The sequence below is a fragment of the Malaclemys terrapin genome, chromosome 24 (genome assembly GCF_027887155.1).
Source record: "Malaclemys terrapin pileata isolate rMalTer1 chromosome 24, rMalTer1.hap1, whole genome shotgun sequence".
Classification (NCBI taxonomy): Eukaryota; Metazoa; Chordata; order Testudines; family Emydidae; genus Malaclemys; species Malaclemys terrapin.
The window spans coordinates 10,385,706-10,407,403 of record NC_071528.1 but is presented as its reverse complement, the minus strand read 5'-3'; the positions used below and the strand labels follow the sequence as shown (position 1 = coordinate 10,407,403).

General features: G+C 47.9%; 1 protein-coding gene across 7 annotated transcripts in view; it reads left to right on the top strand.

Annotated features, from left to right (window-relative positions):
* Positions 1-21,698, top strand: part of PTPRS (protein tyrosine phosphatase receptor type S) — a 252,215-nt gene that overhangs the window by 135,392 nt on the left and 95,125 nt on the right. For all 7 annotated transcript variants that reach the window (XM_054013364.1, XM_054013362.1, XM_054013363.1 and 4 more), the window contains exons 3-4: positions 4,646-4,791; positions 5,999-6,140. In XM_054013364.1, coding sequence (XP_053869339.1) covers positions 4,646-4,791; positions 5,999-6,140 — 288 coding nt within the window. The remainder of the gene's footprint in view (positions 1-4,645; positions 4,792-5,998; positions 6,141-21,698) is intronic.

Below are 21,698 nucleotides of genomic sequence, written 5' to 3'. Positions count from 1 at the left end.
GTGGGGTATTCAGATTTACAGGATTAGATAGCCTCCCCGCAGTTCCTCTTTGCTGCAAAGTTCCTCAGACTCTCTTAGCTTGCATGTGTCGTAAGGAGGTGGCTTGTTCTTGCAAGGACTTTGCAAAAGATGAGCTAAGAGCTTTTCCTTTAAGGTTTCTCGTGAAAGAACTGGGCAAGGAGAGAGAAGTTGGTGGTGCTCCCACCATCGAGTCATTTAACTCTCTAAGGCCACCAGAAGTGACATCTTGTCATGCCTCTCCAGTGAGATGTCCCCTAAACCCACGTGTACCTGGAAGATGAGCTGAAGATTCCAAACCCGTTTCTTCCTAAAGGCCCCGACAGAGGCTCAAAAATGGTGATGCTGCATGTGGGTCAGCTCCCTTCTCAACAGGGGCCTGAAGAGCCCACTTACAAGTGCTAGAGCAGGTCAAGCCAGACAGAGAGAGAGAGTCACCATGATGGGAAGAATGTCCTTGCCAGGCACCTGGGTGGTGTTGGCCATGGCAGAGATCCTGAATCGAGAGGTAAGAACAGAACATGCTAGGGGGCAGGGTGGGGACAGGGTCAGAGGGAAGGCATCCCGCTCCAAAAGAGGGAGAGGAGGCAAGTTGCTTGCCTCCACCTGAACGCGATCAGAGCAGGAAAGAAAGGTTTTGTTGCTGTCTGCTGTCAACATCCAGTGTGTCGGGGTTGCCCCTGGCTGTTCCTTTTGGGAAGTGAGTAGGAGGTGGGCGGGCCCTCATTGGAATGGAAGGTTCTGTTTAGGTTGATGGACTTTCCATTAAGCAGTGCAAAAAAAAAAACACAGGTGCACAGCGGGTGTCTTTGCAGCCTCATCTCTTGGGCAACAAACCCCACAGGCAGCCTCTCCTCATAGGAAGGTTCTTTGAATCCAAGCGTCTTCCCCCTCCTGTTCGATTCAGGCTCTCCCAGAAAAAGCTGGGTTTTTTTAAATCAGCAAACGGAGGAAAAAATAAAATCCCTCGTGCCCTGCTCCCAAAGAGCACAGGCTGTGGCATTCCAGGACCAGGTCAGTGCGGGGACAGCTTTTGTGTTTCCATCTACTCATCTGTAACCACCTGGGAGGATTGGTGAAATGGTATAAAACCTCCTCAAATGTAACAGTGTTGTCTGGAAAAATGAGTGCCTCAGAATGACTACCAAAAAAAAAAAAAATCAAGAAATTATAGACCTGGCATGTCAGAAGAAATACACAGACCCTCTGGTAGCTTGTACTAATATCTTTTTACTTTCATATAGCACCTGTGTGTTATGAAGGTTCCCAGAGTCATTTACACAATATATCAGGGATTCTAACCAAGACCTTGCATATTCTGGTGCAAGCGGGTTCTGAATTCTGCACCAAAGCCCCTGGATTCTGGTGCAGCATGTGGGAATTCTGTAGCAGCCTCATTTCTACTTCATATGACAAGGGGAGAACACTTTCATGCACTTGACTGGGGTGGGTGGCACCTATGTGACCAATGTGGGAATCAGCGTGGGTGCTGTGGTTACCAGAGATTAGAGGCAGATGCCAGAGCTGAGGGACCCAGAGTTTTAGAAACAGTAACTCCTCTTGAATTGATTTTCTCTCCACCCCCTTAACTCTCATTTGCCAGCTTAATAGTTTGTAGTTCTTTCCAGTTGTAGGGAATACTTTATATGCAATTTAGCAGCACAGCCGCCATGCAGGGCAGGTAACTATTGTTCCCAGATTACAGATGGGGGTAACCGTGCCACAGATTAAGCAATTTGCCCAGGAGCGTACAATGATTCAATGATGGAGCCAGAAATAGAGCCTAGGAGTTCAGGTTCTCAGTGCTCTTGCTGTAACCATTAGATTATACTCCCCTCCCAGAGCCAGATGTAGAACCGGAGAGTCCTAGTTCCCAGTGGTTTGCTCTGATAACTAGATCACCTTGCCTTCTAAAATAAGAGTCGATATTACGGACAATTAGTCACAGGCTAGATTTTTTATTTTGGTAAAGAATCTGATTCTAAGACTAGTGTGTAACTTTGATGTCTTTAAGAAGCCCTTGACCTTTTCAGCTGTGCTGGTACAGCTCAAAAATTGACCTGTGTGGACTTTTCATATTTTAACTCAGGAGGCAGGGGGGATGGGGGAGAGATAAGGCCTTGGGCAGAGATTGTGCATTTAAGTTTTAGCCCAGAGCAGATTTTTACAAGCAAATGACAAATTCTTGAATGCAGGCGTTTCCAACAGGACTTTCTGACAACCTTGAGCTGTAACAGTGCAAAAGCAACTCTGTGACCTCTCTAAATATAGATTTAGATATTTATAAATCTAATGCTTGTGCACACAGCATTCAGCAGGACATAAACAGCTCCAACAAATTGTATTTACCTCCAGCATGGAAACAAACACTTGATTCCATCACACACACTTTTATTTATATACCAGTTGCCCAGCAAGGAGATGGAGCTGGGAAGGAGAAGAGGGCACTTCCTCTTCACATTGGATCACTGCAATTCACTGGGGACTTTTCCTGGGCTCCCATTCACCCTCTTCTGAAGCTCTCTCTCTTTTTTTATTTTATATATATATATATTTTTTATAATATATTTTGTAGGCTGTCTGCATCTTGCTTTATAGACCCTGAATATGTACATATAAATATGCACATTTCACAGTCGTGTGGTCTACTTCCACAAGAATAACAGACGGCAACTTTATGATCTGAGTGATTTTATTTGAACACAGCTGTGGCCTTGTGATTTAAATATTTCAGTCAATTTTAAACTAACTAGACTAGAGGAAACTGTGCTGGGAGAGCAGGTTAGAGCTGGAACGGACATGGAAGGAAGGCCTCTTTGGGAGATTCTAGATCAGTGGCTCTCAACGTGCAGCCCTGCTATGTGCTAAAGGGCAGTGGGGTCCAGGGCCAGGGCTGCTGCCTGGCCCCCTGCAGCAGGATCCGGGATTGGGCTGGGCATAGCGGTGTGCGTGTGTGTGTGTGGGGGGGGGGATGCTGTGGTTTTCAACCTGCGGCCCAGATAACACTGCAGTCCACAATGATTAATAAGTTGAGAACCACTGTTCTAGATAGACTCCTCCTTGTCTAGCCCTCCTCCCACCAGAAGCCCCTTGACTCTTTCCTTGCTTGTAACGTTTGCCCTGTCTTGCCCTCTCCCTCTTCCTCCAGAGGTGCTCTTGAAGGCTGTCAGGCTCCGAGGGGAGTCACTGGCTAGGGAAGGAGTTGCTGAAGGTTGGAGTGTCAGGGCCCTGGATAAAACCCAGCCCGCAGCTGTGAGTGTGGTGTGTCTCCCCCCCCCCCCCCTCCCCCCCCCGTTCAGGGATCCCTGAGAGGGATGTGAGAGGCGTTTGAGGGGCTTTTGGATTCTTCTCTGAGCTGCGTAGATCCCCTGGTTTTGGGTTTAAAAGCCTGTAGAGTCTCTTGGGGGGGGGGGGAAAGCTGCAGGAGCAGTCCGCAAACTCTGGCTGTGCACTCAGTTTTGACAATTTGATTGTTTCAAGTGGTGATGAATTTGGTTTGTTGCTCTACATTGTCAGATCACTTTTCCAACGTGCGGAGATACGTACGTGTGTGTGTGTGTGTGTGTGTGTGTGTGTGTGTGTGTGTGTAAAAACACGCGCACAGACACAAAAATGGGTCACACACTTCCTAGCTTCTGTAGGCTAAACATGTTGCACACACCAGGGGCTCCTTGCATCCCTCCACCCTCCCATCTCCCTCTTTTTTTCAGGGACTCCCTGCACCTCACCCCCACCCTCTCCCGGATGCCAGGGGCTCTGTCCCCCCCCCCACCATTCCTCCTGCCACGTGCCATGTCCTCCTCCCTCCCCATACCATTGTCCTACATTGTCTCTATGGCAAGGGCTCTGTGTGCCCCCCATTCCCTCCATAGCAGTGTCCCCCATGCCCAAGGGATCTGGGTGAACCCCTATTCCCCCCCTCTTTTCCCCCATGCCCACCTAGGTTCTCTTTATTCACCTCTGGGTGCCCCCTCTCCCATGCCAGTGTCCTCCGTTCTCTCCCTATGCCAGAGGCTCTGGGTGCACCCCTATTCCCCCATGCCTCCTAGGTGCTCCCCCTATTCCAGGGGCTCTGTGTCTCCCCAGTTATAGCATTGTATATAGAGATATGCCAACGGGTTGGTGTAAAGTTTCACGGGACATTTGAGTTCTGTCTTCTAAGTCACCAGAAAGAGAGTAATGCAGCCATGGAACAAAGAAACAGGTGCCCCCTTTGGGAACTGAGGGGCCGGGCAGCACCAAGGAAGGTGTCTCCTTGGAAACTAGTGTTTGACAGGCTCCATGGTAACTCCCCAGCTCTGCTAGTGACTTTCGCCCCTGATCCCACCATTGGATCCGCATGTCTTGCATCTGTGCGGACTCCCTTTGAAGTCAACAAAACTCTGCATAAGCACAAGTATGTGATTGCAGGATGGGGGTCTTAATCTCTTTGTGCTTCAGTTCCCCCCTATATAAAACAGGGCTGATGAAACTCCCCTGCCAGCGGTATTGGGAGGCTTCATTTGGTTTGGGATGCTCGGAGGAAGATAGCCGTAAAAGTATAAGCAACAGTGGGTTTTTCTTAACTACGACTGCTACTTATAAGGGCTTGTCTACTGTTGTTTTTGTTTTGTTTTGTTTTTTAAAGGTCCCCCTGAGTTCATTAAAAAACCAGTGGACCAAATTGGCGTGTCAGGAGGCGTGGCTTCTTTTGTATGCCAAGCAACTGGGGATCCCAAGCCCCGGGTCACCTGGAACAAGAAGGGGAAGAAAGTGAACTCGCAGAGATTTGAGGTAAGAGACAGCCTGGAACTAGGTGTGTCCACGCGGCTGCAGTCAGAGGTGTGACTGCAGCAGGTATAGACATACCTGAGCTAGCTTTGATCTAGCCGTGGCAGCATGGTCTTTACAAGCCCACCTGGGACTCTTGGTATGTATTTGAGCAACTAGCCCATGCTGCTGCTGCTCCACTGCTGTTGTTACTAGAGCTAGTTAGCTCAGGTACGTCGACACATGCTGTCGTCGTCACATCGCTGATTGACATGTCGACGTTATTGTGTGTGTGTAAGTATAAAAGAGCAAAACAGACATAAAGCAGCTTTGTTACACGAATGCCCTAAGACGTCAATAAAAGTGTGTGGGGGGGGGGGCGGGGGGGAGTTGTGAGTCCTCAGCCTTTAACAGCTGGGAGGCTAAAGCCGTGTGATTTTTGCAAAATGAGAGGAGACTGGGCAAATTTGTTGCTTCTTTTTAAGTGTCTTATAAAGCTGTTTCTTCCTCGCCACCAAGAAACACAAGCTGGACTGGCCCTTTTAATCTGACGTTTCTCCAGCTCAGCCAGCTCTTTAAATACACCTCCCCTATCCCCGCCTATTTTGGGTTTTTTTTTTAAGGTTTCCCACAGCCCAGGGTGAGCGTTACTGGCAGACCTGGCCAGACCCAATTTATTTGTAATATCTAAATAGGAGGGTATGGCGAGGCCAGGAGAGGGCAGTAGCCATATTTTGACACCCTTAGCCTTGACCCACAGCGGGACCACTACCCAGCCAGCGGGCTGTGGATTGGGGGACATTCTGTCGTCTGCTCTTCGGGCAGATGGGTTAAAGAGGGGGCTCGAATTTTTCATTTTGTTTTTACGGCCCCTGTCTCCACTTCCCCATGCTCCTGTTTCACTGGTGTTCCGGGTCTTTCGGCTGAGCAGGGGGGCTTTCGTTGAATGAAACGGGCGGGACGGAGGGGTGTCGGGTGAGATTCAGTCCTGGGATCACAGGTCTTGATGCAGAGCCTGTAGAAGCAAGTGCAAACACTGTCATTGTCTTCCGTCAGCACTGAGGCAGGTCCTGAGGGGAAAATGCAGAACTGATGGGGGAGAAGAAAGGGCAGGAAGGGGGAGCTGCTGTAGCCGGACCCATGTGTGCCGCTGCCCCCTGTGTGGGCAAGACTGAGCCTGCCCAGGACCCGGGCCTTGTACTCAATCCCTCTGTCTTCCTTTCTGTCTCAGACCATTGAATTTGACGAGAGCGCAGGTGCTGTCCTGAGGATCCAACCACTCCGGACTCCCAGGGACGAGAACGTCTACGAGTGCGTCGCCCAGAATGCTCACGGAGAGATCACCGTCCATGCTAAGCTCACCGTTCTCCGAGGTAAAGAGCACTCCGGCCTGTCGGTGCACGGTGCCGGCAGGGTGAAGGATACCCGCTCTCTGGGTGATGAGGTCTGGCTACGGCAACTCCCCCTTCCTGCCCCCTCTTCTTCCCCATCAGTTCTGCATTAAGACAGAAAATATCATCTTGCCTCTGTATAAATCCATGGTACGCCCACATCTTGAATACTGCGTGCAGATGTGGTCACCCTATCTCAAAAAAGAGATATTGGAGATGGAAAAGGTTCAGAAAAGGGCAACAGAAATGATTAAGGGTATGGAATGGATGACCTATGAGGAGAGATTAATAAGACTGGGACTTCTCAGCTTGGAAAAGAGACAACTAAGGGGGGGGATATGATGGAGGTCTGTAAAATCATGACTGGTGTGGAGAAAGTAAATAAGGACGTGTTGTTTGCTCCTTCTCATAACACAGGAACTAGAGCCACCAAATGAAATTAATAGGCAGCAGGTTTAAAACAAACAAAAAGAAGTATTTTTTTCCCACACCATGCACAGTCAACCTGTGGAACTCCTTGCCAGAGGATGCTGTGAAGGCCAGGACTATAACAGGGTTCAAAAAATAACTAGATAAATTCCTGGAGAATAAGTCCATCAGTGGCTATTAGCCAGGATGGGCAGCGATGGTGTCCCTAGTCTCTGTTTGCCAGAAGCTGGGAATGGGCAACAGGAGATGGATCACTGGATGATTCCCTGTTCTGTTCATTCCCTCTGGGGCACCTGGCATTGGCCACTGTGGGAAAACAGGATACTGGGCTAGACGGACCATTGGTCTGACCCAGTCTGGCCGTTCTTATGTTCTTATGAGCTTTCCATACGAGCAGTGGATCTGAGCCACAAATGCCCACCTTTGCCTGCTCCCTAAGCATCCCTGATTCTGGTCAGCAGCCCCGGGAGTGCACCTCACCTGCCCGGGGTATTATATGAAGGGCAACTCGCTGGGAGTGGCTCTGTTTGCAGCTGGGTGGGACAAGCTCACCACTTCGTGACTACGTACCCCAGCACCCGTGGCAGCATTTCTCCTCCATTGCCTCCCCATGGTGGGAGCATGGTGCAGGGAGCTGTGCCCAGCTATCTCTGCGTAGATAGGGCAGTGTTGGGACATCCTTGCTCTTGCTCACTCCCCCCTCCCTCAAATGCTTCAGGTGGCCTTTCTGTCTCGGCCCTGCTCTCTCCTGTCCCATGGAAACTCCCTTCTCGGGACGTTTACGGGCAGCTCAGGAAGGCTCCATCTTTCTCCTCTGAAATCAGCACAGGTGGGCCGTGGAGTTTCTATAGCATGTTGGTGGGGGCCGGGCGGGGGTTGGTCTCAGAAAGAAAAAGGTTGAGAACCCCCAGCTTACGCCACATTCTCCCTCAAGACCCTGTCTCCCTTTCATTCTCTCGTACCAGTGCCCACTGTCAGGGGTATGTCTACGGACTCTTGTTACGTTTCATCCGTTTGAAACGTTCTCTGTGAGCACAGTGTGTGTGTTGGGGACTGCCGGGGGGAGATGCAGGGCCCGCTGTCGTTATTCTCTTGCTTTTGATGCCTCCAGATGTTTCCTGCCTTCTGGGTGGTTATTTATTAGTCCCAGAAATCTAAAACCGCTACAACACGGAACAAAGCCAACCTGCTAACGGGAACGAACCCACTTTTGGGGATGAGATGCATGAGATTCTTGGTTCAGATAGGAAGGGCTTGTAAATCTTCCTGACGGGAAGGCCCTATAGGGAATGGTGCATACACTGGCCGGGAGGGCGTTCCCAGCAGGTGTTGCCATAGGGAATGGTGTGGGAGCACTGTCTGGGTGGGGAGCTCCCAAGAGGAAATGCTGTAGGAATGTGTTGGATGTATGGGTACACCTCTACCTCGATATAACGCTGTCCTTGGGAGCCAAAAAATCTTACTGTGTTATAGGTGAAACCGCTTTATATTGAACTGGCTTTGATCCACTGGAGTGCGCAGCCCCGCCCTCTCCCATCCCCCACGTTATGTCCAAATTTGTGTTATATCGGGGTAGAGGGGTACTTCTGATAGGAGCACTGGTTGTGCAGCTGTTTCTGCATCTTTAGTGATAGGTTTAGGAGTTCCCAGACAGCCTCATGGCACAGCATGGCATACGAGCTCCCAACCCATAAGGCTGTATGGATCTCTGTCAGGCTAGGTCTACACTACCCGCCTGAATCGGCGGGTAGAAATCGACCTCTCGGGGATCAATTTATCGCGTCCCATTGGGACGCGACAATCGATCCCCGAATCGACGCTCTTACTCCACCAGCGAAGGTGGGAGTAAGCGCCGTCGACGGGAAGCCGCAGAGGTCGACTTTGCCGCCATCCCTACAGCGGGGTAAATCGGCTGCGATACATCGAATTCAGCTACGCTATTTGCGACCCCCCCCTGTAGTGAAGACCTGCCCTCAGTTGCAAAGTATTCCTCCCGGTAACTTTTAAAGCCCTTTTGCTGAATGGTCCATGAGCAAGTTCCTAATTCATAGATGCCTAAGCTAGAAGGGACCATTGTGATCATCTAGTCCAGTGGTTCTCAAACTTTTTGGATCACGCCCCCACTTCTTTGTGTCTGTAGTAATTTACACTCTCGCCCCTCCCACCACACAAGTACATATGCCGATAGATGCAGTGGCGGTGCTTCACTCGAATCCATTGCGACGTCTTTGTTTTTTCACTTGAGTTGGGTTTTTTTCCTGTTGCACGAATGAGCCAACTATCTGTTGTAATAAGAGCGAAAGCAACGGTGCGATTGTGGTCCCTGCTTACAATTAAACGTGCACAATGCGTTGTAGCAAACGGGTTCACGTTCAGATGGCAATGACTTTGCATAATGCTAAGAAAGCTTCGCAGAAATCCATCAAAATGCCCAGCGCCATCTAGAGACAAATGCACAACTCCATCTGAGGGCCTGATATGTCTGGAGGAATCAGCTTGGCTAATTACTCATTGCTGTGAGTAAAACGTGCACGGTCAGAGCAAGGGAGGGCAAGCAGGGGGACACACTCACTCACTCACCAGGGGCACAGAACTCCTCTGGGGCTGAGGCAGAGAGAGCCAGCTCCTCTGGCCCCGGGGCCGCAGACAGAGAGACGAGTCTTCTGGCCACCAGGGGAGAGCAAGCTGCTCCAGCGTCAGGGGGCACAGAAAGTGCCCCACCAAAAGTGGCCAAATTTGTATTGCTGTGCACAATCCTGTGTGCAGTAAGGTTGGGGGGTTTTCCTCCTAAAGTTTCTCTCGCCCTCCTGCTTGTCTTCCTCCCCTTCCCCTCCCCCCTGAATAAATTCCACACACCCCACTTTGAGAACCTCTGTTCTAGTCTGATCTCCTGTATAATTTCTAGAACAGATCTTTTAGAAAAAATTATGTAAAAATTGCCAGTGAGGGGAAAATCCACTAAGACCCTTGATAAATTGTTCCAAATGTTAATGACCTTCACTGTTAAAAGTGTACGTCTTATTTCCTGTCTGAATTTGTCTAGCTTCAGCTTCCTGCTGTTGGATTGTTTTATACCTTTTTCTGCTACACTGAAGAGCCCATTATCAAATATTTGTTCCTCGTGTAGGTACTGTCGTGGAAAATTGACCACACGGTTGATTTTGGATCAGACAGCCTGAGGCTCCTTTATTGATCAATCAAACATGCATGCATGGGGGAGTCAGCCAAGGCAGCCAAACACCCACCCGACAGATAAAATACAGGAGCTGATATAGGACAAAACCACAATTAGTAATACACACTTTCTTATCAACATTGTTTTTTATCTACGATTGTGATTTATCTTGATGCATGTGCAAGAGTTACTTTAGTTGTCAGCATTTAAATTGTATACCTATTTATACAGTGTTAAACAATAGTCACCGTTATCAAATTAGGATATTTACTCCCTGGTGGTCTAGTGGTTAGGATTCAGCGCTCTCACCGCCGCCACCCGGGAATCGAACCCGGGTCGCTACCCTTTACTTGTAAGTTCCTAGATAAATGGAGTTGGTATACCGGGATGACCCAGAAAAGCAGTTTCCCCTAGAGGGGCGCTTTGACCTGGATAGGATTGTGCATCTCAGGGGTGCACCAGTGAATAATAAAGTAGGTCAAGGTCAGTTTGATGCCTATTTCGATTGGTATGGGGAAACCAAAAAACAGCGCCATGAATCGCAGGTGGGGGCTCCTAGGGACTCCCAAGAAAAGCTCAAAACCCAATTAAAGGATACAAAAGAAAAATTGTTAATAGGCCACAGGCCAACAGGCCCCCCTCTATCCTGTTATGTCTCAATTACCCCGCAGGGCTTCCCCCGTCTGCCCCGTCCACGGATCTCATAGATTTTTTTGTAGAAAGCCGACAGTGGCCTCCCGTGAGAGAGGTGTAGGGGAAATTGACCACCTTGGGGTACAGCTCCCAGAATATTCAGCGGGACCTGCTGCCCAAGAGTCCAGACCCCCGGTCTCTCCCACGGTTCCGGCTGTGACAGCCTCAACCCAGACCTCGCCGCTCCGCGGGTCAACGTCTACATCTACACCCTCGCCATCCTCTTCCTTGACTGCAGGTTCCTCGGAGGCCCGGTCAGACCCCATTGAGGACTGGACTAGACGGGCAGAGGGGTTATTAACAGAATTAGATGAATGTTCAGATTCAGACTCGAGATGATCCGTTCCGACAGTTGTCTGATCATGTTGCAATTATGAAGGAACTCGTTAAGTCCCCCGAATATAGGGAATATAAAGAGTCGTCACCACCAAAACACACTAGATATCAAGGAGCCCTTAAAAGGATACAGGAAGTTTTAAAAAAGACCCCAGAGGAGAGTTTTCAGCTTCCCCTTCATCAACTCCCTGGGATAGGCCACAGAGGCGAGGGGACTACGGTGACTGTACATGCACTGTGGGCTCCTTCAGATTTATACAATCTGGTCGAAAATTTTCCCAAAATAAGAGAAGACCCCGTTAAATTTCAGGAGCAACTAAAGATGGTTATCCAGTGTTATAATCCCACCTGGGCTGACAAACCAACTCCTGAGAGCAATGTCTTTATTACCCCGAGAGACACTAGACCATCTTTTTCATGAGGCTGGTTGGCCTCCTGACCCTGAAGATGGCATGAATCTTAGTCCAGCCGATTTAAATACACATTGTACAAATTTGGTAAACGCAGTCCTCACTGTATACCCACCCAAAGCAGACTGGTCAAAAATTAATGGCTGTAGACAGAATAAAGGAGAAAATCCTGCTGATTATATGCAGCGTATCAAAGAAGTGTTTGAAAGGCATTCTGGTATAAAAAAAATGCTGTAAAGGACACTGAGTCAGCGATGGTATCTGCCTTTGTTCAAGCACTCCTCCCAAAACTAGGAGACCATCTGAAAGTGAATACGGTAGACTGAGAGGGAAAGACCCTGTCCGAGATTTTAGCAGTAGCCCAACATTATTACCGCCAATTAGAGAAAAAGAAGGATGATACCGAGACCAAGTTATTGGCCCTCCAGATTCACAATATGCAAGGAAACTATAATGGTAATAAGCGGCGGGGAAGGGGAGGGAAATTTAATCAAGGCCCCACCCGACCTCCTTTCCAGAATATAAGCGAAACAGCATGGCGCTATTGTAAGCAAGAAGGACACTGGAAAAACGAATGCCCCAATCGTTTTAATCAACCTGTTTACCCCGCTGCTCCACCGCAAGCCCCGTTTCCCCATAACTGTTAGGACAGCCAGGAGACCGGTAACGTCATTGCTTCACTTGTATCCTTGGACCCAGTAGCAATCGGACTTCCTCCTTGCCTTAGGGCGGTGGCTGCAGCTGCAGCCCCAGTAGAAACCTCTGCTACTCTTGTCCTGAGATCCCCTTTGTGCGTTGCTGTTCCACGTGCAGTAACAGCCCTGCTTTTAAAAGGAAGCACCCAACATCTTTCTAACTCTAGGCTCACCAAATATGAAATGTTATTAATTAATGCTTCTAATGTAACTCTTACTCGTTGTTCTGTTCTCAACCCCGCCTCCCTGCTCCCCATCGCATCTGATGGGGAACCTCACAATTGTCTCACTGTAACAGCGGAGCTCTCCACCCCGCGAAGTGATTTAAAGGATACCCCGCTCCATAACCCTGACCTATTGCTTTATGTTGATGGGTCCTGCCTTAGAAATTCCGCGGGCTCACTTGTTGCTGGTTATGCTGTTTGTTCTCAACATAAGCGTGTTGAGGCCTACTCTCTTCCGGACGCCCGCTCAGCTCAGGTCGCTGAGCTAGTTGCCCTTACCCGAGCCTGTACCCTGGCAGCGGGAAAATCTGTTACTATTTACACAGATTCCCGCTACGCATTCGGGGTAGTCCATGATTATGGGCAGCTTTGGAAACATCGCGGGTTTCTCACCTCAAAAGGGGGGAAAATTTGTAACGGGGCTGATGTGAACGCTCTTCTTTCTGCTCTTCCGCTTCCTTCTGCCATTGCAGTGGTGAAATGTGTTGCTCACCAAAAGCTCAATGATGATGTTACCAAAGGAAATGCCTTGGCAGATGCTGCTGCTGCCAAGCATGTGGCCCTTTCCGGGTCTCCGGCTCCAATTGAGTCTGTTTTTGTATCACAATCAGTTTCACAATCCCCCTCCATAGCTGCTACCCATCAGGATTTAGCTCTCATGCAGAATTCGGCCCCTGAGACTGAAAAAGCCCGATGGAGGCGGGATGGTTGTTCCTTACATCCGGATTCCTTGTGGCGCTCACCTATTGGCCGCTTGGTGGCGCCCAAGGCCTTACTCCCCTACCTTGCCCGCGTGGCCCATGGAGTGGCACACGTGAGCAAAGGGAGGATGATTGCATCAGTACTGCAACATTGGTATGCCCCAAATTTTTCTATATTGGCACAGCAGTACTGTAATTCCTGTCCTATCTGCCTAGCCCACAGTAGTGGCAAACCGGTACGAACCAAGCCTGCTGGGCATCCGGCCCCTTGGGGACCTTTTGTAAATATCCAGATTGATTTTTATCAATATGCCTAAGTGTTGTTCTCATGAATATGTTCTTGTTTGTGTTTGTATGTATTCCGGGTGGATAGAGGGCTACCCTTGGGTAAAGGCCGATTCTCTCACCGTAGCAAAAAGATTGTTAAAGGACTTTATTCCCTGGTTTGGCCTGCCTGTCTCAATTAACAGAGATAGAGGCACCCACTTTACAGGCCAAATCATGCAACATCGCAAATACCAGACATCTGTCGGCCTGCTGGATTTGTGCCCACAGTCCAAAACATGCAGGGCATGGGTTCCCTCTTTTTGGCATCCCTGACAATGATACTTGGACTCTGGAAAAGAAAACGTACCTGATTCAGGCATCTGCTAAAGGCATACCCCCCACCTTTGCCTGGTACATAAAAACTACCCACAGAGGAACCTCTACTTTGTGTATTAGGGCCAATCAAACATTGGGAACCATTCCAGTGGGAACCACTCAAAGTTGCCAATATATATTAGATTATAGAGGAAATAGAACCTTCGAGTTGATTGGTTCCCCATCCACCAAAACCTGGTGTAAAAACCTTAATTGTTGTTCTTATTCAATCCAATTAAATGGCTCGGCCTTGCAGTTATTTGACAACGGGTGGATTCTTAGGCCAAATTCTTCCCTTTGTCACACTAATACCACCTTTCTATTGGATGAACCCCCAGCCTCCATTCTATGGGCCAGTCTGGCAATAAAAATTTGGGGGCTCGTCCGGGATCACCGCCGCGACCCGGGTCGCAAGAAATGGGAATCGGCCATGGTACGAAAATGGCTTAGCCGTGATCATATAGTGGTTAGTATCCCCGCTTGTCATGTGGGAGACTGGGGTTCAATTCCCCGACGGGGAGCCATATTGCCATAAATGGGCTACAATTAGCAAGCTTTCCTGTTATTCTCAATTTGCCCTTTGTGGTTACATGCTTCCTTAAAGACTAATAGCCTTGTGACTACAGGTAGTTCCTCTTTTGTACTTTACCCTGTCTTCAAAAGTCCCTTTCTCTCCAAAAAAACCCCTTTCCTTCAGTTTAACTTGAAGGAAAATATAGGCCTACCTGATCCAACCAAATTTAGGCCCAGAAATTTTTCTACAACAGTATTTATAGACTAATCAAGTCACCCCTGAATCTTCTCTGTTAAGCTAAATAGACTGAGCTCCTCGAATCTATCACTATAAGGCAGAGTTTTCTAATCCTTTCATCGTTTTCTTGGCTCTTCTGTGAACCCTCTCCAATTTATCAACATCCTTCTTGAATTATGGATGCCAGAACTGGACACAGTTTTCCAGCAGTGGCTGTACCAGTGCCAAATACGGAGGTCAGATAATCTCTCCGATCATACTTGAGATTCTCCCTTTATGCATTACCTGTTTTGGCCACAGTGTCACACTGGGAGCTCATATTCAGCTGATTATCCGCCACCACCCGCAAATCTTTTGAAGAATCACTGTTTCCCAGGATAGAGTCCCCTATCCTGAAAGTCTGGCCGACATTCTTTGTTCCTAGGTGTATACATTTACATTTAGCCATATAATTTGCTTGCATCCAGTTTACCAAACAATCCACATTGCTCTATATCAGTGATCTGTCCTTTTCTTTATTTGCCGCTCCCCCAGTTTTTGTGACATTTGCAAACACTATCTGGGATGATTTTATGTTTCCTTCCAGGTCATTTATAATCATGCTAAATAGCGTAGGGCCAAGAAGCAATCCCTCTGAGATCTGACTAGAAACACACCGCTCAATGATGATTCCCTGTTTACAATTGCATTTTGAGACCCATTAGTTAGCCAGCTTTTAATCCATTTAATGTGTGCCCTGTTAATTGTATATTCTAGTTTTTTAATCAAAGTGTCGTGTGCTGCCAAGTCAAATGCCTTACAGAAGTCTAAGTATGTTACATCAACACTATTCTCTTTATCAACCAAATTTGTAATCTCATTAAAAAAATCAGTTTAGTTTGACAGGATCTATTTTCCATAAAACCATGTTGATTGACATTAATTACATTACCATCTTTTAATTCTTTATTAATTTAGTCCCAAATCAGCTACTCCGTTATCTTGCCTGGGATCAATGTCAGACTGACAGGCCTATAATTACTCGGATCATTCTGTTTCCCTTGTTAAATATTGGCACATAGTTCCAAGACTTATTGAAAAGCAACATTAACAGGCCAGTGAGCTCCTCAGTCAACTCTTTTAAAGCTCTTGGATGCAAGTTATTTTTAAAATATCTAACTTTAGTAGCTGCTGTTTAACATCCTCCAGAGACACAAGTGGAATGGAAAGAGTGTTCTCATCATCAAATGATGACTACATCATGTATTTTTCCCAAATAAAGAACAGAAATATTTATTGAACACATCTTTCTTTTCTGCATTATTATTGATAATTTTATTATTTCCATCTAGTAATGGACCAATGCCATTGTTAGGATTCTTTTTGCTCCTAATATACTTTAAAAACTTATTATTGTCCTTAACTCTGCTGACCATAAATTTCTCCTTGTGTCTCTTTGCATCCCTTGTCAATTTTCTACAATTCCTAACATCTGATTTATATTACTTGCTATCAACTTCCTCATCCTTCCATTTATTATGGGGTGGTGTTGTTTTTTAAATTTGTAGCTGCCTTCACTTCCCCTCTAAGCCTCTAAGTTTTTTAACCAGTACAGCCTTCTTCCTCGATTATGGCTTTTGGGGCATTTAGTAAAGTATTCTTAAACAATTCCCAATTACAATGCATAATGTTCTGATTAAATTCTTTTTCCAAGCTGATTCAGCTCATAATTGTTTTCAGCTTTTATTGTTTTCAGCTATGATTGTTCTGGACTTTTTTTTGTTTGCATATTATAAATGTAATCAAGTCATGATTACCTAAGCTGTCGTTAATGTTTAGTTCTGTGGTCAGATCCTCTTTATCTATCAAGACAAGTTCTAATATAGAATTCCCTTGTGTTGCATGCAACACTTTTTGAGTTAGGAAATTGACATCTGTAGTATTTACATAGTCCAAGGATGTTTTAGTACGGTAGCATGAGACTTCCAGCATATGTCACTCAAATTAATGTCCCCCAAGATCACACAGCTTTTTTCCTGCAGTTTATAGTTAGGTGTGTAAGGAGCCAGTCATCCTGTTCTCTAGTGTGACTTGGTGAGCTGAATTTATGCGCAGGTCCCTGATTTACTGTGATGAACAAAGATCTAACACAAAGGTCACATAGCAAAGCACCTCCACCTGTGATAGGGAGCACCCCCCTGCTGTCCAGCTGGTAGCCTCCTCTTGTCAAAATGCCAGCTATCTTTGAAATAGACAGATCCATGGCCCAATCACAACCAGCCCCCTTTGGACAGGTGTCTCCATGCTGCTCACCCAACCCTCTTTGTGCAGTTGTGTCCGTGCTGCTTGCCTGACACCATTCATGCAGCCCTGTTTGTCTCTGTCACCCGCCCAGCACCCTTCACGCAGGTGTCTCCGAGTCTCCATGTCGCTCCTACATTTCCTCACAGCGTGGCACTTAACCTCCCATCAGCGGCACGTGGCAGGTTGTTGCTCCCTGTAGAATCTGTGGCATCACGGCTTAGGAAGGCTGCTCTCTGACAAGACAGAGCCTGTCTCTGGGTGCCATAGAGCGTTCTGGAGCTGCATTCAATAGGCTGCCACTTATTTCTGGGGAGCTGTGATGGGTCCCGAGGAAGGTGCCTTTGTAATAGTTCCTGAGGAGGAGGTTTCCACGACTTGAGTTTGAGGAAGCAGCAGAGAGAGCGTTTGTCCTGCAGTCCTGGTCCTAGCGAAGCCTCTGGATTGCCCCAGCAATGGGAACGTGCTGTTTCCCACAGGGGAGCTGCATCATTCAGATAATGAGGAGCTGTGCTTGGCAGCAGGGCTCCTCGCATGCACCGTGTGACAGCGGCTCCTCAGATACCGGTATCCGATAAGTGTCAGTCAGCGAGACAGACCACAAAACGGGAGCTTACCTCTCCTGCCTGCCTGATTCATTACACGTGGAGCCAGGCCCAGCAGAGCCCCATTACTACCGGCACCTCTCCAGAATACCTGCGGCATGCTGCTCTCAACAAGCTCTACCTCTCCGCGCCCATCAGGGCCTTGTTAGGGGCCTGTATTAGCTGGCTGGTGTGAGGGTAGCTTGGATCCCCACTTAATGAAATCTGAGTGGGAGCAAGTGAGATGAGAAGCTGGAAGCCTGGGAGGCAGACGGGGCTGCAGGTTGTTTATAGATTTCTCTCCCCTCCCCACTCCTCTCTCTCCTCCTCAGTTGAAGTTATTCTTCTCCTGACCTTTCCTCGGCTTTCAGACAGCAGAGATTGACTTCTCTTTACCCTGCGCCGGACCCGTTTGTAAGTGCTGGGAGAGTTAAAAGGACAAAACATGAATCCATTAACCTCTACAATCATAGAGAGACACTGAAAGATAGCATGCTGGCATCTATTTTTCCTTTCCTCCGCCTCCCTCTCCTTTCACCCCTTCTCCCCTCCCCGCCTCACCTGTCCTCTCCTCCTCTTCCCTTGTTGTGTCCCCTGTCTTTCTCACCCACAGAACATACGCGGTCTGTCACTTGCAGAAGCTGCTACTCTAGTGTGCTGTTGAGTGTGGAAACACAGGGCCTGGCTTTGACGGGCCATGCGGGAATGGGGTAGCAGTCATTCTGCAGCGCGCCGTCTCCGTTGTCATAGGCTTGCTCATATACATGTGTGCACGTTCATGTCATGCACAGGTATGAGCAGTTACAGGGTTCCCGTAGCACCTGTGCAGGCGAACAGAGGAACAGAAAGAGAGGGCACCCTCCCCATTGGTGCTTCAGGGGTGAGAGGTAGCCCCCTTTGCCTATACACTAGGGAATCAGCTGCCCCAGAATCAGATCCCTAAAGCTCCTGATGTCTTGGAGGCTGCACCCAGCAGATAAGAGGTTGCGTCCCTTTGGTCAAAAGCAGGAAGCAAAGGCACGTCAGGAGCAGAAGAACTCAACAGCTCCTCATGGGACAGACCCTATAGTGGGTACCATTCAACTTCCAGCAGTGTCTTTCTGACTCCAGCCAGGCTGGCTGGTTTATCTTTCCTGCTCCATTTCCCAAGGGATCTGGGCCTTGGGAGTACTCTAGGTAGGACCCTTGCGGTCCCTTCTAACCCTATGATTCTAAAGAGTGGCTGCTTTTCCCCACGTGGCCGGAGTTTATGCCTGCAAATCTGGTCCTGCTGGGTGTGGAGAAAGCAAGAGGAACTGGGGAGGTTTTGGAAGTGTTTTTCAGTTGTTGTTGACTCCAGCTGCTGACATTCTCCATGGAAGCCTACAGAGAAGGGAAGGTGGTTGGCACAAGCACCCCACTTCCAGCCTTGGAGTTTCTCTAGGCTCCACATACACAGGAGGATTTCCCCCCCCCCCCCCCCACACACACACAAGCAGATTGTATTTTTCCATCCCTTTCTTCAGACAGCATATTCGGAGCAAGCAGGGACAGATGTTTGCTACAGCAGGCTGGGCAAATGCACAGCACATTCGGACCGCCTCATGCCATCATGTCCAGCAACAGCCTGGGGTGGGTGACTGCTCTGTACTTGATGCATCTGTCTGTCTAACTGCCCTTCACCATCAGGAAGCAGCAGGCTTGATGCCTGTGTTGAGGACAGACTGTGAAATTGAGGGAGAGCGAGAGAGAAGCTGGTGTTGGGAGGAGCAGAAGAGGTTCAAGGAAGAGGGGGTGCAGGGAGAGGGGTAGCTGAGGAAGTTAATTAGGAAGAAACAAGGAAAAGCAGTGGGGAAGGATCTGGGCTTAGCTTTGAGACCGAGCTTAAATTTAGCTGGAGCTGTCCGGAGCAGAGGTCTGGTAAATATTTTCAAACCCACAGAGCAGAAGCCCTGGGGCTCTGGGAAATACTCTGAGAATTTGAACCACAGAGAGGAAGGAGCTGGGTCTAGAGAGAGAGAGAGAGAGAGAGAGAGAAGCTGGTTAAAAGGGGATGAAGTAGCTGGACAGAGATGTTAGCTCTCCAGCGAAGGATGCTGTGGGCAGAGCGCCATGCATGCACACACACAAAGAAGTTGGAACTGATGGCCAGAGAGCAGGATCAAGGGGGAGGCAGTTCTGTCGTGTGGCTGTGTCCTCTCCCAGACACACATGGACTGGGTATGCATGACTTCTGAAAGCTGGAATTGGACTGTACTTTTCACAGCCATTCATTCCAGCTTCCATTCTGGCTGCCTGCTCAAGGATTTTCTTTATGCTTCTACAAAATGGAGGGGAATTGGCTTGGTAGTGTAAACCCAGACTCCTAGGAACCAAGGGATTAAATCCCAACAGGGTCAATTTCATCCTTCTCCCTGCAGCAGTTGATACATTGAGTTCCATGCAGTTCACCCTTTTGTGTGTAGCTTTTAGATGCAACTTGAAAAAACAAACTTCCACTCCCTCCATATGGATCTTGTAAAAGTAGATGTTTGGCCCAGTAAGTGTCCGAAGATAAAATTCCCCTGCCCCCACAACTTGTACAACACTGTGTACTGGCTACAACCATCCCTCCTGAAAAATGGCTGTACTTTGGAAAACTTTGAGATGAACATGGCTATATAAATCTGAGCTCTCTTATAACTATTAGGGAAGCCTGGCAGAACCTGCTATAGGCAAGGTTGCAAAACTTTCTCCATTGCAACACCTTATTTTTTGCAGGTGTTCGTAATTGTCCTAAACACCTTTTGTGCTGAAGTTTTCTACACGTGATCCCTACCCAAAGGTAATGCCCAGTGTGGGTGTGTGGAGAGCTCAAGCAAAACCCTGTCTGCCTTTTTTTGAGATCAACAAAGCAGTGACTGGTGAAGCTGGGATGGGCAATGACCAAAGATCTGACATCGTAGCAAATCTCTGGGAAGCAGGATTGTATGGGGGTAACTGGGTGCAGAGAAGGGATTTGAGTGCATGGAGCCTGGGTGCTGGGATGGCCAATGAAGAGGAGTGATCCCCATAGTCCCCCGGGCAGGCATGGATTAAGCCAGGGCAGTAGAGGCAGGTTGGCACCTAGACGGGGCCCAGCTCTCACCAAATTTGCCCAGGACTGGGAGAAGTTTGCAGCTCTGGGCAGAGGCAGCGACGGGCAGGGCAGGCTGCTTCTCTGTTCCCTGCCACCCATGGCATTCCACAGATAGGCTGAGAGCCCACTCTTCAGTTTAGGGGTTCCTAATCCACAACCTGATGGAAGTTGGCTACTGCATTCACACAGGCTCAGATTTGGGTGAGCCTGGTTATTAATTGGGTGAGCCGTGGCCCACCCATGTCTATGCCCACGCATTGGAAATAAATAAATAATACTTTCCAGTTTTGAACGCACAGTTGAAAGTATTGAGTCCGAAAGGGGCCTACTTAAAAAGAGTGAAGCGTGCATTTTTTAAAAAAAATTGCTTCACTAACTTTAAAAGCTCTCACCAGATTTTCTTCAAAATTGACTTGTTTGGTAGATCTTGATTTGACCTAAAAATTAAGCCAAGTCAAAAGAAAATTAGTTCATAGATTCAAACATTCCAAGGTTAGAATGTGTGGTCCACTGTGGTCATCTAGCCTGACCTCTGGTATAACCTAGGCCATAGAACTTCCCTGGAATAATTCCTGTTTGAAATAAAGCGCATCTTTTAGAAAAACATCCACTCTTGATTTTAAAAATGCTGCGTAGGTATAGAAAGACAGGCTTAGCCTGCAGTGCTGCAATAGCAGATTCGAGTCATCAGACTGGTGCCCTTTGCCTACAAGCGTGCAAGTTTCTAATGGCGTTGCTAGGCACCAGTTGGCTTTTGCTGGCTGGTCTTGTCAGTTATAAAATTGTGTGGTCGCCTATTTTTTTTTTCTTTCTCTTAAAAAAAACCAAAAACCTAGGAAACGAAGCGCCAAAAAAAAAGAATACAATGTAATGAAGCGTTATGATTCTGTAGCTAAACTCTTAAATCAGAATATATGAAATTGAAGGTTGGACACACAACTGTGCCTTAAGATAGTCTTCAACTATATAATTACAGTGACCCTCCCATCCTGCAGAATCCTAGAGCCTATGCTCCAGCCTGAACCCAGAAGTCTACACAGCAATGAAACAGCCCCACATCCCGAACCCCGCAAGCCCAAGTCAGCTAGCATGGGCCAGACGCGGGTGTCTAGTTGCTGTCTAGACAAACCCAGTGTCACAGCTAAATACAAGAGTGGAACAGATAAGGAGATAACATATATTGCAAGAGACCATTCAAACTGAAGTGGCAAGTAACGTCTCTGCAGTCGTGAGACAAAGGAGGGTTAGTGAGTTACAGATTGTAGTAATGAGCCATAAATTCAGTGTCTTATTCAATCCATTGTTTTTGGTGTCTAGCAGGGTTATGAATTTAAAGCTCCCAAGGCTCATCTTCTGAAGGTGTTGGGCAGGTTTTCTTTGAGGAGGAGGACTGAGAGGTCAGGCATGGAGGGATCATTCTGTGAAAGTGTTGGTCCGCAGGGGATAGGGTGTTTTTGCCTTTTATCATTTTTCTGTGTGAGCTCATTGGAGAGCGCAGTGATTGTCTCATTTCACCCACGTGG